Consider the following 16,596-nt stretch of genomic DNA (forward strand, 5'->3'; position numbering starts at 1 on the left):
GGCTCTGTGCTGACAGCTCAGAGACTGGAGCCTGCTTTGGATTCTGTGTCTCCCTCTCTCTCTGCCCCTGCCCTGCTCACACTGTCTCTCTCTCTCGAAAATAAAAAAATAAACATTAAAAACAAAAAGAATATATGAATGCATGTGTGCATATCAGCTATATCTTCTCATTCCTTTCTTTATGTATGTTACAATGTTATATGGCACACTATAGAAACAAGGTAAGAATTTATATGCCAGGCCCTGGGCTTTGTGTTACATGTATTATCTAATTTAATAATCATGACTATCCTATGAGGCAAATACTATTTTTACATTAAAGGATAAAAAACAAACAAACAAAAACCTTAGATGAGGTTTTAAAAAAAAAAAAAAGCCCCAAATCATACAACGAGGTCATGTAGACTCAAGTTAATCCGTGTCTAATTCCAGAGTCTATACTCTCAGCTACCATGCAGTGTGACCCAGGGCAAGTCTTCGACATTTGCTTAGTGGGCTAGGAAGTTAATTCATGTACTTAGCACAATGCCCTACACATAATTACCCAGTAATATTCCTTCCTTATCATTTCACCATGACAGGGTTAAAAGGTCAATAAGACATGCTTCCTGTCCTTACAAAACCTAATTTATGGTAGGCAGAATTCTAAAATGGCACTCCAAGACTTCCTGCCCTATGAATATAGCATACGCATGATTATGCGATATTAAATGCAAAAGAGATTTTTCCAGATGCACTTAAGGTTACTAATCAGTGGGCCGTGAATTATCAAAAGGGCAATTATCCCGGTGGGCTGCATGTACTCACATAAGCCAGTAAAGAGCAGTTCTCCCCAGCTGGTAGTGGATGGAAAAGACAGACAGACTTGAATCCAATGGATTCAACTCCTCTGTGGGCAAATTTAATGAGCTGAAGTTAGATTGAGGGGGCCAGATGCAAAAACTGAAGAGTGATCTCCAGTTGCTGAGACCCCTGACCAATACACAATTCTGGTGTCAGCAGGACTAATAAGGCTAGAGGCAGATCTTCCCCAGAGGCTTCAGATTAGAGCCCAGCCCAGTGGACACCTTGATGTCGGCCTTGTGGGATCCCAAGCAGAGAAACCAGTGGAGCCCATTTAGACCTCTGATCTAAGGAAAAGTGAGATAATGAATGGATGTTGTTTTAAATTGATAAGTTCATGGCACTTTGTTATGCAGGGGGACACAACACTATGAACAAGGGCTTAGGCCGCAGACATAGATAAAAAGCACAAAGGGAGTGGAACTACCTAGGTGGAGAGACTGAAGAGGGCATGAAGTCTTGGGGAATTTAGAGGTGCTACCATTTTGAAGAATGAATGAAACTTGCTGGCTGTGGGTTGAGGGAAGATTTCATGGAGAAGACAGGGAGGAAAGATATTCTAGGCAGAGGGGCTAGCACAAGAAAATGATGAGCAAGCAGAAACTTGTTGACGCAAGTCCACATGCTGAGAGCAGCAGAGGAATGGGCCGAGCAGGGTGGGGGAGGTTGGAGTGCGGCTGGGACGCTTTCTGTCGGCTGTGGAGAGGTCTGGACTTCCATTCCGCCAGCACTGGACGTACTTTTAAAAGCATCTGCAAAAACTAATTGAAAATATCTGGATTGAAGACTTAACAGAGTATATGTATGTATCTATAGTTTTACATTTTACACAAACGAACATGTTTTAATGCTCGAGCTAAGAGGATGGATAACTCTTAACACTCTCTCCTCTTTAATATAAAACTAAAATTGCCAACAACCAATTAAGAAGCATTTATTAAGATGGCTAAATTCAACAAAAATATATCCACACACAGAGAGAAAATTTGTTTTAACAAACCTAAAAATATAACACTCAGGAAAGTACCCATTTTCAACAACAACAAAAAAATCTATTAAAAATGTTTTTGAGTATAGCTGACACACAGCGTTAGTCAGTTTCAGGTCTACAACACAGTGATGCAACACGCCTATACGCTATGCTGTGCTCACCACAGGTGTAGCCACCACCTGTCCCCATGCATGGCTATGACAGTATCACTGACTGTCCTCTCTATGCCATGCCTTTCACTCCCGTGACTTACTCATCCCATAACTGGAAGCCTGTGTCTTCCACTCCCCTTCACCCATTCAGTCCATGCCCCCAGCCCCCTTCCCTCTGGCAACCATCAGTTTGTCCTTTGTATTTATAGGTCTGATTCTGCTTTTTGTTTAAGACATTCTATTTTGATAATCTTGAAACATGTTTATGACATGGCACAATTATGTACATACAAGGTCTTTTCAATCCCTCTCTCCTTTAGTAGTTACAATAAGAGATTACCATATCTCTGAAAGCAAACTGCTGTGATTTAAAACACAATTTTCAGTAAGATTTGGAATGATCTTGCCTAATTTTCTAATGATCAAACATGCCAGGATTGGTATTTTCCGATATTCAGATTAATAAAAATACCTCTGTAATAAATCTCCTCAGAGAAAGAGAAGCTTTTCCTAAAATGAAATGTTAAGTATTTCTGGTCATGCTTCGCAATTTCAAAATAAAATGTTGAAATAATATAATTGAGCCAGGATTGTTCATTTCTCTCCCCCTCCCTTGAGGAGCTCCATGGGAATAAATTAAGCACTGAGGGAGGTACATTACAATAAGGAGTCTCCTTGTGGCTACAGCAACTGAGTATCCCAGGTCCCTAATTTATCATTAGAGTGACCTAAAGCTCTGGGCAAATTCTGCATCAGTAGCCTAAAGCTAAGGTTATATGAGTAGATTTTTAAAAGAGTATCCTATAAGAAGGATTATATACAAACATTTTAATAATTGTTAGTTATATGTAGGATATCAAATATTAGTCTTATAATAAGAAGCACCAGCTACTGGGTATGTCTTTCTCTGATTAAACTGACTTCACAAGAGTTTACTTCTATCAATGTAGCACAGAGGAGTATCTAAAGAAAAATCAAGCAAATGTCTTCATAAATCAGTTCTTTTAATGTATAGAAGTTTTAATCACATGACCTTGGCTTCCTTACCAATCACTGGTACTTATATATATATATATATCCATATATATAGATAACCATATATATAGATAACCATAATAGAATATGTCTTAATCCAGATACTTGACCTACATTTAATTAAAAAGTAAAAATGAGAAGCACCTGGGTGGCTCAGTCCATTGAGCACCCAACTTCGGCTCAGGTCATGATCTTGCAGTTTGTGAGTTTGAGCCCCACATCAGGCTTGCTGCTCTCAGTGCATAATAGCCCCCTTCTGATCTTCTGTCCCCTTCTCCCTCTGTCCCTCCCCAGCTCATGCTCTCTCAAAAATAAATAAAACATAAAAAAAATTAATAAAAAATAAAAAATAAAAATTACAGGGGCGCTTGGGTAGCTCAGTCAGTTAAACCTCCTACTCTTGATTTCTGCTCAGGTCATGATCTCACAGTTTTGAGATCAAGTGCCATGTGGGGCTCTACGCTGATAGTGTAGGGCCTGCTCAAGATACTCTTTTTCTCTCTCTCTGCCCCTCCCCCGCTTGCACAAGCTCTCACTCAAAATAAATACTTTAAAAAAATAAAATAAAAATTACAAAAATGCCAATTATACAAGCATGTCATAGAAAATAACACACACTACCATATTTTCAAATGAAGTCTTTTAAAACTTCAAAGGTAATACCCTTTCTAGTGTTAACTAAAAATATGCATGATCCCAGATAAACTGCTTTTTCATGACTATTATTAGCAGAGTTACATTAAACATGTAAACATTTAAAAATAGTGATGCTTTTGAAATCAACTCTGTCTACTTTATAGTTTAAGATTAATAGATCCCTGTATAAATGGTCATCAGTTAAAGTTTAATTACTGTTCAATAATTCACTCTTTAAAAAGACAAGGATTTTGATAAATTCTGACCACAGGGACAGATATTTTCCTGCCAAAGCATTTCTCTTCTTGTTCATGGTATAGCACTTTATCTAGTACAGTTGCCCCTCATTCATGGTAACACAGGTGATTACATTCAACTGGCATTTAACATAAATTGCATCAAACTGCCCTATAATTTCATTTTGGACTGAATTAATTAACTTCTCAGTAGGTGACTAAGGTGCTGAACATAAGCCTAAGGAAATACTTGACTGCTTAACCTACCTTAGATGAATTGTCTCTAACTCAAGGCAGCTTCCATTTTTAATAAATACTAGAAAAATGTATTTAGTAGGATCTTAAAGGGTAAAGATAAGGCATTTATAATAAATGGAATCAGTTTTCCACATACATGCACATCCATTTAAAAGAAGTCAGGGGGCACTGAAGACAGTTAAGGAGGATTTAACCAAACTCCCCAAGAGTTGGCATGCCTGATATTTTGAAAGACTGTTTACCTTAGGAGGTGTGTGTTTCCAGTAACAAGATGCCTTCTTTGTCCTTGGCAAGATGTTTAAATAAAAAGCTCACCACTTTGTAGCAAGTAAAAATAATACTATCTTAATGCTGTTGTAATTTATATCCCAGAGTTTGAAATGTAAATGTAATTTTCTAAGACATTATCTTCAGATCACCAGAATTATCATAATATCATAAAATATCTATTCTTTTTTCTCTAATTATAATATTATTATCAAGATCTGACAGCTCTTTGTTTTCAAGTTTATGGTCTTCATCTATCAAGAAACAAATTAAAAGGACAAAGAATGTGAAAAGCCAGCTCATAAAAAGCTGAAATGTCTTTCGTTAGACGGCATATTTTTATATGTCATAAACTTCCGGTTTAGGAAATGCGAAAACAAATACTTCTTTTGACGAACTCCTTGACAAAGCGTTTAAGTATTTTTAGATTTTTTTTAACTGTGGAAGGAAGGAAGGAAGGGAGTAAGATGGAAAGAAGGAAGGGAGGGAGCCCCAACTCTGTATTATACCTTTTGGGGGGAAGTGAATGAACATTTAATGAGCACAACGTTAAAGGAAGTGAAGCTGGAAACTTCAGCCTGAGTGCAAAGGCTGCATAGCGTACAGTGAGACGCGCCCCCAGAAACGGCCTGAATAATTGCGGGAGGGAGGTGGCTCTTGGTCAGGCTTCACATAGACGGTTCTAGCAGGAAGGGCTTCAGCCTTGTTTCAAAGTGCCCCACTGAGGGCACAACTGCTACGTAGGTTCTCTAGGAGTACATTCTCTTTCCAGTACACCTTAAATCTTTCTTGATATAATATGCATGAGGAAATGACAAGAATATAATTTGGAAGTTTTAACACCGGTTGTTATAAGGAAGGCTTCCACTAAAAAAAAAAAAAAATGCTTAGATGCCAGTTTCAGAAACAATTTTGCCTGCAGCATCTTCTAGCTCAATAATTTAGTGGCAATGACAGTCACAAATGCTGTCAAAAACAGCAGTGAGGTTTAAAAAATAAACAAAAATTCAAACCATAATATCCTGTAGATTTTTAATATGTCCTTTACTGATTTGGCAACCACAACAGACATTGAGGAGAGCCTCCTAGTTAGAAAAAACAAATTAATCCTACCTTTGCAGGTTTTCATACACGTGACTGTCTCTACACCCTCTAAGGCATGCATACGGGGCTTCCTTCTCATCAAATACTATGTCTGTCCTGGTGTTTGTGGTCACAAGAGACCTTTTGTATCATTACTCCCTCGAGTTGCAATTCTGACTAGGAGGCCCAGGCAAACACAAAAGTAACCTGGCAGTTACATCATTCTCTATAAATGAAAAAAGACTGCTATCTAAAAATAATGAAAGGCTCCATTTAAATTAATGTTATTTTTTGTCAAGTGTTCATTTTACTTTGTAATAATGTAGTTCTGATCCAAATAGAGTTCTCATGAGCTTTAAAAAGATCTCTAGAGATTATACGCAGGCCAGTAATTTAATTCTTGAATTTTTATTTCTTGCAATGACATTTAGGGTTCAGTGTGATTTCACATTTTTTGGTGCTGTTGCTGACACCTTATGGAAACTGTTTTATTTGAAAATTCTGACTTGATTTTTAAAACTGTTCAGTTCTTGTTTAGAGGAATCATTATTATTTAAAAAATGGATTTGTTTGTTCCTTAAGGTATGCATCCTCTTGCTGTTGATTTCATAATCCTGTTTGGGTCACTGTGATTAGTTGCTATGGAAATTACCTCCTATGGAAATGATTCCGATGTCATTGTTGTAAGAATATGACTTTTAATGAATAATATCAATAGCAGACATCAACCCTTACTAGAAAAAAGGAAATTTAATTAAAATGTTTTAAAAGGATTAATCCTGAAAATTATTATCATGGCCAACTTTTCTGATATTTTTCAATCGGCCATCTGCTTTTTAAATAAGCATTAAATGAATTTTAAGGTGTTAATCAGCTACTCACTTCCCCAAATTCCAATGTCACAATGGAAATTAGCACCATGCATAGAAAAGTGGAAATAAAGAACATTTCATTTACCTTTTCTCTAAACTAATAAATGTCATGCTTCACTTTATGAGTTAATGTCAACAGGATTTCAGGGCTCATCAAGGAAACAACTTTGAATAGCACATTATAAATCCCCTTTAAAGATGAAGAATTTAATATTCCAAAATTTATCCCAGGAATTTGAAAGGTCAGTGAGTTAACTAGTGAGTTAAACAATAGATGAGAGCCAGTGAACCATTAGATGAGAATTCCAGAATGCTAAGAAGAAATTTTCTTGGGTGGATTCTATAATTTGTGGTTTGAATAAAACTTTTGAAACATTCCATTAGTATTAAAATTCTCACAATGAGAATATGGCTCAGATTTAACACATTTTAAGTTACTAGACAGTCTCTCCCCAAAGAAATTTTAATGCCTTCTTCTGCCTAGTGCTTGCTCACTGCTGGTACTAATTTAGGAATAAATTAACCCTTCCAACAATTAGGATATTGTCTAGAAACTGCCTCTTGCACTCTACTGGGGAAATCACTTACGTTCTGAAAATCAGAAGTAAAAGAGAAATCCATTTCTTCATTATAAAACATTTTTTATACCTAATAGCTTATTAATTATTGATGTAAATCACTATCATATTTACCAACATAATTATGTATTACTATATCACCAGTGCTTCTGAATTAAGCCTAACAGTTATAGATTTTCTTAAATGTTTTATACATTAAGGGTTTTCTATACTTGTGCTTGCAACCATGATCGAGGATCCAAAATGTCTTTGATAGATTTCTGCCTCGGAGCTGGCACTGGCTTGGCTTCAAAATTGGTTTTAGTGTCTGTGAGTTCGCCATCAGTTAAATTATTTTTCCTGGCAGGGAGAAGTTTTCGAGGAGCAGCCATTGGTTTCTGTAAGTGATGCATTAGGGTTGATAATTTGGTATCCAAAGGCGAGGCCCAAGATACACTTGTTTTTTCCCAGTTGTCCTTAACCAATTGATCTGTGTTGCTCTGTGTTTTTAAGCTGAATGGAGCTTTATCAGAAGGAGGAAGGGGAGCACGTCTCTTTTTCCCTTTCCCGTCATGTAACTGCTTGCTTGCAGGAGATAACACCTTTTTCTGGATAACCACTTCATGATTACCATCAAAGAGGCTGGCCCAAAGAGGTGGTGAGGGTTCTTCATGCTGACCAATAAGAAACTGTCCATTTGTCTCTTCAAGTTTTTTTTGTATGGTCTCAGTTAAACTTTCAAGTTTTATAGGTGAATCAATGCCTGTAATGATTTTGAGAAGAAAATGCATGGGAAAATTCAGAAGCTGTGTGCACTTTGAGTCAGTTATTGTTTTCTAAACCAACATCTATAACGGTCATCAAAACACACTAGATAATCAAGTGATTTGGAGTTGTTTTTCTTTTTCTTTTTTTTTAAGCATTTGCTTGTAAAAATAACCCTTCCCCTACCAACAGAACCAAAAACTAAGGAGCTCATTCACTGTGCGCCACACATGCACGCACACGCGTAAATGTTCCTAAATAAACGCGTAAAACTCAGCTTTCAAAGGAGTAGAGTTACATCAGGATTTTTTTTTCAATTCTGTAGATTAAGTACTTATTAAATAACTTTTCTTGGATTTAAAATCTATTCTGATTTCTAGGTTAGAGTGGATTCCCTTTTTATAAAAGCCTGATATGTAAACTGGGACAAATGTAACTGGATTAGTATCCTTTCCTGTAGACTAGCAAAAGTCTCTGTTCATAGAGAAAAAATTCCAAAACCAGAAACCCAAGGAAACATTTTGGTGATAAGGGTTCTGGATGAATTTTTCCCTGGGAAAAATAAGAGAATAGAGATAATGTCTATTAAATGAATCACTGGTATTTTCAAATGTGTAAACCCAAATCTATCATTTTTAATCTAACATTTTAAAGTAAGTGTAAAGTATATATTGGTGGCAAAACAGACTAGAATTTAGTGTTGACCTGTGTTCACAGCACTGTTCACTCAGGCAATCCTACAAAGATAAATAATTACCCTTCAAAGTGTGGGAAAATGGAATATTAATGAGTCTAGAAATTTAAAATTTTCCAAAGCATTAAACTTAACCAAATTTTTGACCTGAGATGAAAGAACACTTCCATTTACTAGTATTCATTTATCAACATTACTTTAAGACAAATTTAATAAAATACAGAAAAAATTATAGAACGTGATTATATTTTAGAATCTGCAAGTTCACATTTTCAGAATTTTCATCAGCTACTCAGCTAATATTTATTTTCAGTGCACCTTTATTCATTTTGAAGCCTTAACATTTTTGTTTGATCTTAAGCATTCAAACTATGAAAAATGTGTATTCATTAATTCTGTATTAATTCATCTATTAAACATGAGTTCCTCAGTCTATAATCATAGTCTTTTTTCATTCGTTTTGACTGCAACCTGAAAATTTTAGCATTTTAATGTCAATAGAATAAGCTGCTTGAGTATGGACAATGTTGTTTTTGTTACCCCGAAGCTTAGAAAAGACAAACCCCACTTACTCATATCATGGTAGACTGAGGTCGCCTCTTTTGTCAAGAACAAAGGTGGTTTCCGTGGTGACATAATCTCAATTTTCATAAGTTCTTCACAACAATGCTTCCATTGGCCTAAGAAAGACAGAAAAAGGCAGGCTAGTTTAAAACATAAATGTGAAGACGTATACTTCATTTTCAATAGATATCAACATATTTTTTTTTGCTGTGAAAAATAACAGTGAATTTATAAAGCATTGCCTTAAGGAAGCCTCAAAAACCTAATACTACCAATGATTTTACAGTCCACGTCTGAGCACAAAAGTAATCTATTTTAAGAATAAGTTCTGTGCACAGATATAAGAAGCTAAGATCTCTAGGCTATTAAATACTGTACTATTTCACTGGCACAGTAATGATCAATAACTAAAATTTCTATTCATGGCAAAAGTTGGCACAAATTCTCCTCTGTTAAATATTAAATAAAAATACCCAGTATTTAAGACATTTGAAAGGTAAAAATCAACCAAAATATAGTTAGAAATAATGCTTCTCAAAAATCGCTTTAATTTTGAAAATTCTAAGAAATAAGAATTGTTTATTTAACAATTATTTCTTCAAATGATTATGCTTTTCAAAAATCACATAACTAGAAAAATGCTGCATTTTCAGTCAAGTAAAAGGTATATAAAAGCCCATTACAATAAAAACACATTACTCCAAATTCTAACTGGATCTAATTTATTCAGGAAGGACACTTTAAATAAAGCCAGTAGTTACTAGGAATAAAAAGTACTCTTAAATAAGTTGTTTCAATTTTTAAGTTAAAATCTTGAAGTGTGAACATTAATTTTTCTTTTAATTATGTTTTATTATTTTCATCTTAAAATTCTCAGATTAATCTCTTCTGAGTAGTGGATATAAACAACTTAACCTTTCCATATTTATTGTGCACCTACGCGCTGGGTAACAGCTGTGCTAGAAACCATGCGTCTCTCTGTTCATATTATAAAAGCAGGTTACTGGGGTTCGCTATGCTTATACTCTATCTTACATCTGTAGAAAAGTAAATGTCATACACGTATGTGTCTTTTTGGAATGATTTATGATCTATATTTCTCTTCCTTTTTATTATATTCTCAATATCCAATTTAGTTATTTTCGATAGCTTAAAAATGAAAGACATTTCACGTTTAGTCAAATTATCTATTCATTTCTATTGTTTTAAATCTAATATACAGCCATGGTTATATGGTAATATGCATAAATTTTAAATCCATCACTTTAAATAGTTAAGAAACATAAAAACCCTTTTAGTGTGTTTTATTACAATGCTAAGTATAGAATATGGCAAAAATTTCAAAATAGCCCACATAGCATCTCAGAGAGAGAACAAAATCTTGAGTTTGAGGCTTCAAAGGTTGCTCTGCAGAATTTAAATCTAGTAGGATCTGAGATCTGATAACTTATTCCTCCCCTCCACTTCCTTTTTTAGATAAATATATAAAAGCCAGCTTTTCCTTCTTGGGGCAGAAAAAAATTAAGGTCTTATCTACTGGAAAAATAATGAAATACTTTAAGCTAGCAAACATTTCTCTGTCAAATCTTAGGGAAATTACAAAGTGCCGTATTTTCTCTATATTGATAGATTAAAGCTGTTCATTGTTAAAGTGGTAGCAGAATATTAATCATGTTGAAAACTGGAATATAAAGCCATGTTATCCATGTGTAACTGAAGTCAGAGGTACAAGTGTGGAATGTTCACTGGTCAATTTTACAATGGAAACATTTATTTTACCAGTGAATAAATTAGTATGCACATGATACTAACATGTTAACATAAAAAAAAAGGCCCCAGTATGAAATATTAAATGGCTATGTTGTCTTCACATAAAATCTGTCTACTGGAGGTGTTTACCACAATAATATTTGTTATAATGTTCCCAGTCAAATGATCTGTTATGCTAAGCTGCTTATGTTGACTCAATATGTATATTATTAAATACTTGAAACAAATTTATCTTTGACCCACCACTCCTACCCCTTTTGATTATCCAGAACAGTGTCATTCCTTTTACGTGTTTTTCAGCTCTCAAATATTAAAAATTAGCTATCACATCCCCCTTGGCTTCCAACCTCCACTCTTCATTCGTCTCTGTTCTTCTGCAGGCTTAGTGCCATTAATGTTTTCTTGTGATTTTTAATCTCACTCTTTCAATTTTCTACTCTTACACAGAGTCAAATAATTGAAATTTGCTCTAAATATTAAATTACTCTTAGTTTATTCTGCCTTGAATGTCCATCCTCTACTATGTTCTACATATCACATTTCACCTAAGATCACAACAGGCTACACTTACCATGAGGAAGATAAAACATTTAAAGTACAAGTCAATCTTTAGGATTTCCATCTTTGCTTCATATCTTCATACACAATGAATTCTTTTTAAAAAATGTTTATGTATTTATTTTGAGAGAGAGAGCAAGAGAGGGAGGGAGGGAGGGAGAGAGAGAGAGAGAGAGAGAGAGAGAGAGAGAGAGAGAATCCCAGGCAGGCTCCATAGTGTCAGCACAGAGCCTGAAGCCTGATGCAGGGCTTGAACCCACCCATGGAACTGTGAGATCATGACCCGAGCTGAAATCAAGTCAGATGTTCAAGTGACTGAGCCATCCAGGTGCCCCATATACAATGTATTGTAAAATGTGAATCTAATAGAATTTATACTTCAAAAACTAGATAGATTGGCAGATTTTATCCCAAATCATTAAATACTAAAGAAATAGCCAGATCTAAGAATCTAGTTGTCATCGCTTTCTTATTTCGACAGTTGTATCACGAGATTTATATCCCTCCAACTTCCTATTTTAGCATGATAAATTACTTTATGTAATCTGGACAATAAAAACATGAGATCATCTAGTAGTAGTTGATATCCAGACTATAATATTCTGCATTTTTACCTCCTCTTACCCTGTTCCTGTTTTTATACACATAAACATTTTTATAGAATCACTTCTAAAAATAATATAGTCTTTGTAAGACAAACTCTCTAAAGCAGAGCATTTAGGAAAGCAGTTAAAATTTCAGATGTGATCAGCAAACGAAAGGAAGTTGTTGTCTTTTAAGTTACACATCTAAGATCAGCTGAAGTTAAAAAAAAAAAATGTAGTGCATGCTGATAAGCATGGAACAAATATTCAAACGCCTATTGAGTGCCTAGGGATAGTACTTAAGGAAAACAAGTCCTAAAGAACTCCAGAAGGCTATAGAGGGAGTCCTCTAGTTTCCTGCAGTAAACCAGACATCTCTTCAGGCCTCAATTTTCTCAACTTTAGAGCAGAGGGAAATAATTTCTGCCCTGCTGGGCTGTTGTGAGAAATAAATGAAGCCATATGGTATGTTGAAGGTAATCAATACGTTCAGTTCCCTTTTTTGCGTCCTCCCCAACCATCACTATAATACTTGACCAGGCCATGGATCACACTGGGGACAGGAGGTATTAACTCTTTTATAAAGTTCCCCAAAATAGCTCATTAAGAAGTCCTAAAATTTCTGTTGGATTATTTCTAGGGGTTGAAGAAATAACTTTGATTGTTTGGAAATGGCTATCCTTTGTAATTCTATAAAAAAGCATTCTAAAGATATAAAATGCTGGTTGAATCTAACAGTAGGCTTAGTTTGACTAGAAATAGCCCTTATCAATAGTTCACATTTACACAAGTGCCCTCCTTAATACCCATCATCCATCTAGCCCATCCCCCATCTCCCTCCCTCCTATCTCAATATATCATTTCAATATTTTCTTGTTGATAAAATTCCTCCTTAACTTGAGAATACTAGATCACATATTTTACATAGTAAAACTCTTGTTATATTACTATCACATTGTTTTTAAAATCATGGTCTGTACTATTGAAGCTGAAAAACCACGTGTATGGTTTAAAAAATTTTTTTGGGTGATGTCCAAAATGATATTATAACGAATCTGGAGTTAACAGAAGGTTACATAAAAATGAATTTCCTTCTGAACATTTCAACATTTTAGAATCATCACTAACCTAGAGAAGTGTTTCACTCCTCAAATGGATTGTTATCCCTTTGATTAAACACACTGCTTTAACCAATTAAAACCTAATATTTTGAAAAAATGTGGTCTAGTTGTTTTAGGGACCAGAGGAACTTAAAAAGTAACAGGTAGAGATACTAGGAATTCAAAGGTATAATAAACTATAGTTAAACTCAGGCATTGGGGAAAAGTTGAGAGAAAAAGTGATCAATGCATTGATGATATACTATCATTTTATTCAAGAGCATAAAAAAATTCTTGATACAAATTATAACATTATAATTTTAATATTTAGATTGCTTTGTGCATCCTTTCATGATACATGAGTATAATACTGGCAAATCCAAAAATTAACTTACTAAGATCAAAAAAATGCTGCCAGAAGGCTTCCATCCATTTCTGGAGATCTTCTCTACTGTCCACTGCAAAAATATGAGTTACAGACTGTCCAGCAACAGGGTTGATAACAGAAAAATTATGTATTTTTTTCTTGGCATCCTTATCCATTGCGCGAATTCTGGTTTCCTAAAAATTAAGACAAAATTAATGTTTTACAAGAGAATATTTTTGTAATTAGCAAATAAGTACTTTACTGCTCACTACCACACTTAGAGCAGATACATTTATAAATCTTGCTGCTGATCATTTAAAATATGGAACTTTGAGAATTTTCAAAATTCAGACTCAGATCACCGAGTTAAAAAATGCTATGTAGTAAAAATACTGAACAATGTTTCAAAGCATGCTACATATAGAACTTACATTAAATTACATGAGATTAAAACATAACCTGTTTTGATCCTTTTAAGTAGGAGTATGCTGTCTTTTATATACATCTTAAAATTTGCAATAAAACAAGTATGGCATGTCATAACTGTAATGTGAATTATATTAACTATATTTCCAACAGTAATAAAATAAAAGAATCGGTAAAGAATGTTTGTTATTCTAATATTCAGGCATTACATACAGTGTTATCACTTAAAGCAGTAAAACCATAACTTAGTGTTTACTGCAGCAAAGCAGTTAGGTTTTTCCCATTAACATTTATTTCATGTGTAACATTCATTTACAAAGCTCATAGCTAAAGATCCACAAAGTACTATAACCTTCATGATGGTAACAATTATTTTTTTAAATGCTGAATGCAACACTCTACAACAAAGGCAATGGTTTCATTCATGTTGATAGTCTTAAGCTTTTTTTCTGAGTGGTACTAGGTACAACATTATGGTGCTTACTGTGTCTATATGTAGCAAGTCTGTTCCCAAGTGACACAGGCACCACCATGCCACATGACAAGCTAGCAACTACATGTAGTTTCCAAGGAGTTTTGGGGAAACAATGGGGATTTGGCTGCCTGGATAATGAGTGATATTATTCTAGAGCAGTGCTGTCCTGCACAAGTGAGCCACATCTGGGGTGCCTGGGTGGCTCAGTTGGTTAAGCATCTGACTTTGGCTCAGGTCATGACCTCGTCATGGTTTGTGAGTTCCAGCCCCATGTCGGGCTCTGTGCGGACAGCTCGGAGCCTGGGGCTTGCTTCGGATTCTATGTCTCCCTGTCTCTCTCTGTCCCTCCCCTGCTCACACTCTTTGTCTCTTTCTCTCAAAAGTAAATATTAAAAAAATAAATAAATGAGACATATGTGTAATTGAAGATTTTCTAGTATCACATTAGAAGGTAAAATGAAAACTGGTGAAAATAATTATGTAATAATTATTACAATATTTTGAAATAACGTTTTTATGGGCGCCTGGGTGGTTTAGGCAGCTGAGCGTGCAACTCCTGATTTCAGCTCAGGTCATCATGATCTTCCAGTTGGTGGGTTCAAGCCTCAGCACAGAGCCTGCTTGGGATTCTCTCTCCCCCTCTCTCTGCCCCTCCCCCGCTCACACTCTCTGTCTCTCTCTAAATAAATAAACACCTTTTTAAAAACTTAAAAACAATAAAATAAAAGGGGCGCCTGGATGGCTCAGTAGGTTGAGCGTCCAACTTCAGCTCAGGTCACGATCTCGCGGTGACTTCGAGCCCTGCGTCAAGCTCTATGCTGACAGCTCAGAGTGTGCAGCCTGCTTTGAATTTGGTGTCTCCCTCTCTCTCTCTCTCTCAAAAATAAACATTAAAAAAATAATTAAAAAAATAAAATGTTCTTCTGCAACCCAATGCATCCAAAATATTATTTTAATGTGTGATTGAAAAACTTTTTTTTGAGATATTTTACACTTTTTCATTCTAAGTCTCCCAAATCCAGTGTCTATTTTATACTTAAAGCACATCTCCATTTGGACCAGTCACATTATAAGTAACAGCCACTGGTAGCGAGTGTCTACTGTCCTGGGTAGAAGAGTTCTAGAGGAATACGTTTAAACCTACTGTAGTGTGTGCAGAAGAGGATTTAGTTGGCAGTTACAAAAGCTGATTAGGAGTGAGAAGAAATTCCTCACTTCTTTCAGTACTGAGTGAAGAGAAATTGCATGTATTCTCACATACCAAAACTAACATATACATATAATGATGTCTATGGACAGGAGCAAAGACTTACAAAGAAAAGCTATACATTCCCTGAAGCATGGGAAAATACAGACAGGTGAGCACCATATAAACACTAGTTCCCCCTTATCCTCAGTCTGTGTTTTCTGCAATTTCAGTTGTCCCAGTCAACTGTGGTCCACAAGCAGATGATGCTCCTCCTGACACGTCATCAGGTCAGCAGAGCCTAATGCTTCTACGTCATCATAATGCCTACGTCACCCACCTCACTGCATCTCATCACACAGGCATCCTATGGTCTCACATCCATCACAAGAAGGGTGAGTGTGGCATAATAAGATATTCTGAGAGGCAGAGAGGCCACATTCATGTAACTTTCGTTACAGTACATTGTTATAACTATTCTATTCTACTATTAGTTATTGTTGTTAATCTCTCACTGTGCCTAATTTATAAACCAAATTACCACAGGTATGTATGTACGTATAGGAAAACACAGTATATATAGGGTTAGGTACTGTCCACAGTATCAGGCATCCACTGGGGGTCTTGGAACATATGCCCTGCAGTTAAGAAGGGACTACTGTGGATGACAGAAGTTCTTTCCTGAAGGAAGGAATTCTTATCCAAAAATCACATGCGAAAAAAATGTATGCTGCATGAAATAGCAACCTAACTTTGAAAGTCTGGAGTATCACAAAACATAAGGATTAGTAACCATCTTAGAGACACTGTCATTTTTAAAATGTAGGAGTAAGTGTCTTCAGAGGATTGTAATGGACTTATGGTCAACATTGTAATTTAACATAACGGTCTTTTTACATTCCTATGCCATGGTAATAAGCTTTGTGAATTAACTCTTTTGAGCAATTATTTATACAATATAAAAACAAAATGGTACCCTAATTGATATCCTTGCAGGCTGAAAATGCATGTAATCAACCTCTTTAAGTATAATGCTTATTATCACCAGCAGAGAATGACTGAAGCTCCAGAAAGAATCTTTAATATGCTCTCAGTAAGACTTACTGAAGGCTGACTCAGTGGGGGAGGAAGGCAGGAGAACCTTCTATTCTCTCAGTATTAAAAAAAAACAATAAAA

The 16,596-nt window shown here is 35.4% G+C and overlaps 1 protein-coding gene across 3 annotated transcripts in view; it reads right to left on the reverse strand.

Moving 5' to 3' along the window:
- Positions 1-1,720: 1,720 nt before the first annotated feature.
- RTKN2 (rhotekin 2) overlaps positions 1,721-16,596 on the reverse strand; it is a 76,177-nt gene continuing 61,301 nt past the window's right edge. For 2 of the 3 annotated variants that reach the window (XM_027062087.2, XM_027062086.2), the window contains exons 9-11: positions 13,361-13,526; positions 8,962-9,069; positions 1,721-7,693 (exon numbers count right to left, since the gene is read on the reverse strand). In XM_027062087.2, coding sequence (XP_026917888.1) covers positions 7,158-7,693; positions 8,962-9,069; positions 13,361-13,526 — 810 coding nt within the window. In that variant the 3' untranslated portion in view covers positions 1,721-7,157. The remainder of the gene's footprint in view (positions 7,694-8,961; positions 9,070-13,360; positions 13,527-16,596) is intronic. The other variant, XM_027062085.2, reaches the window with a different exon arrangement.

This window comes from Acinonyx jubatus, chromosome D2, assembly GCF_027475565.1.
Source record: "Acinonyx jubatus isolate Ajub_Pintada_27869175 chromosome D2, VMU_Ajub_asm_v1.0, whole genome shotgun sequence".
Lineage (NCBI taxonomy): Eukaryota > Metazoa > Chordata > Mammalia > Carnivora > Felidae > Acinonyx > Acinonyx jubatus.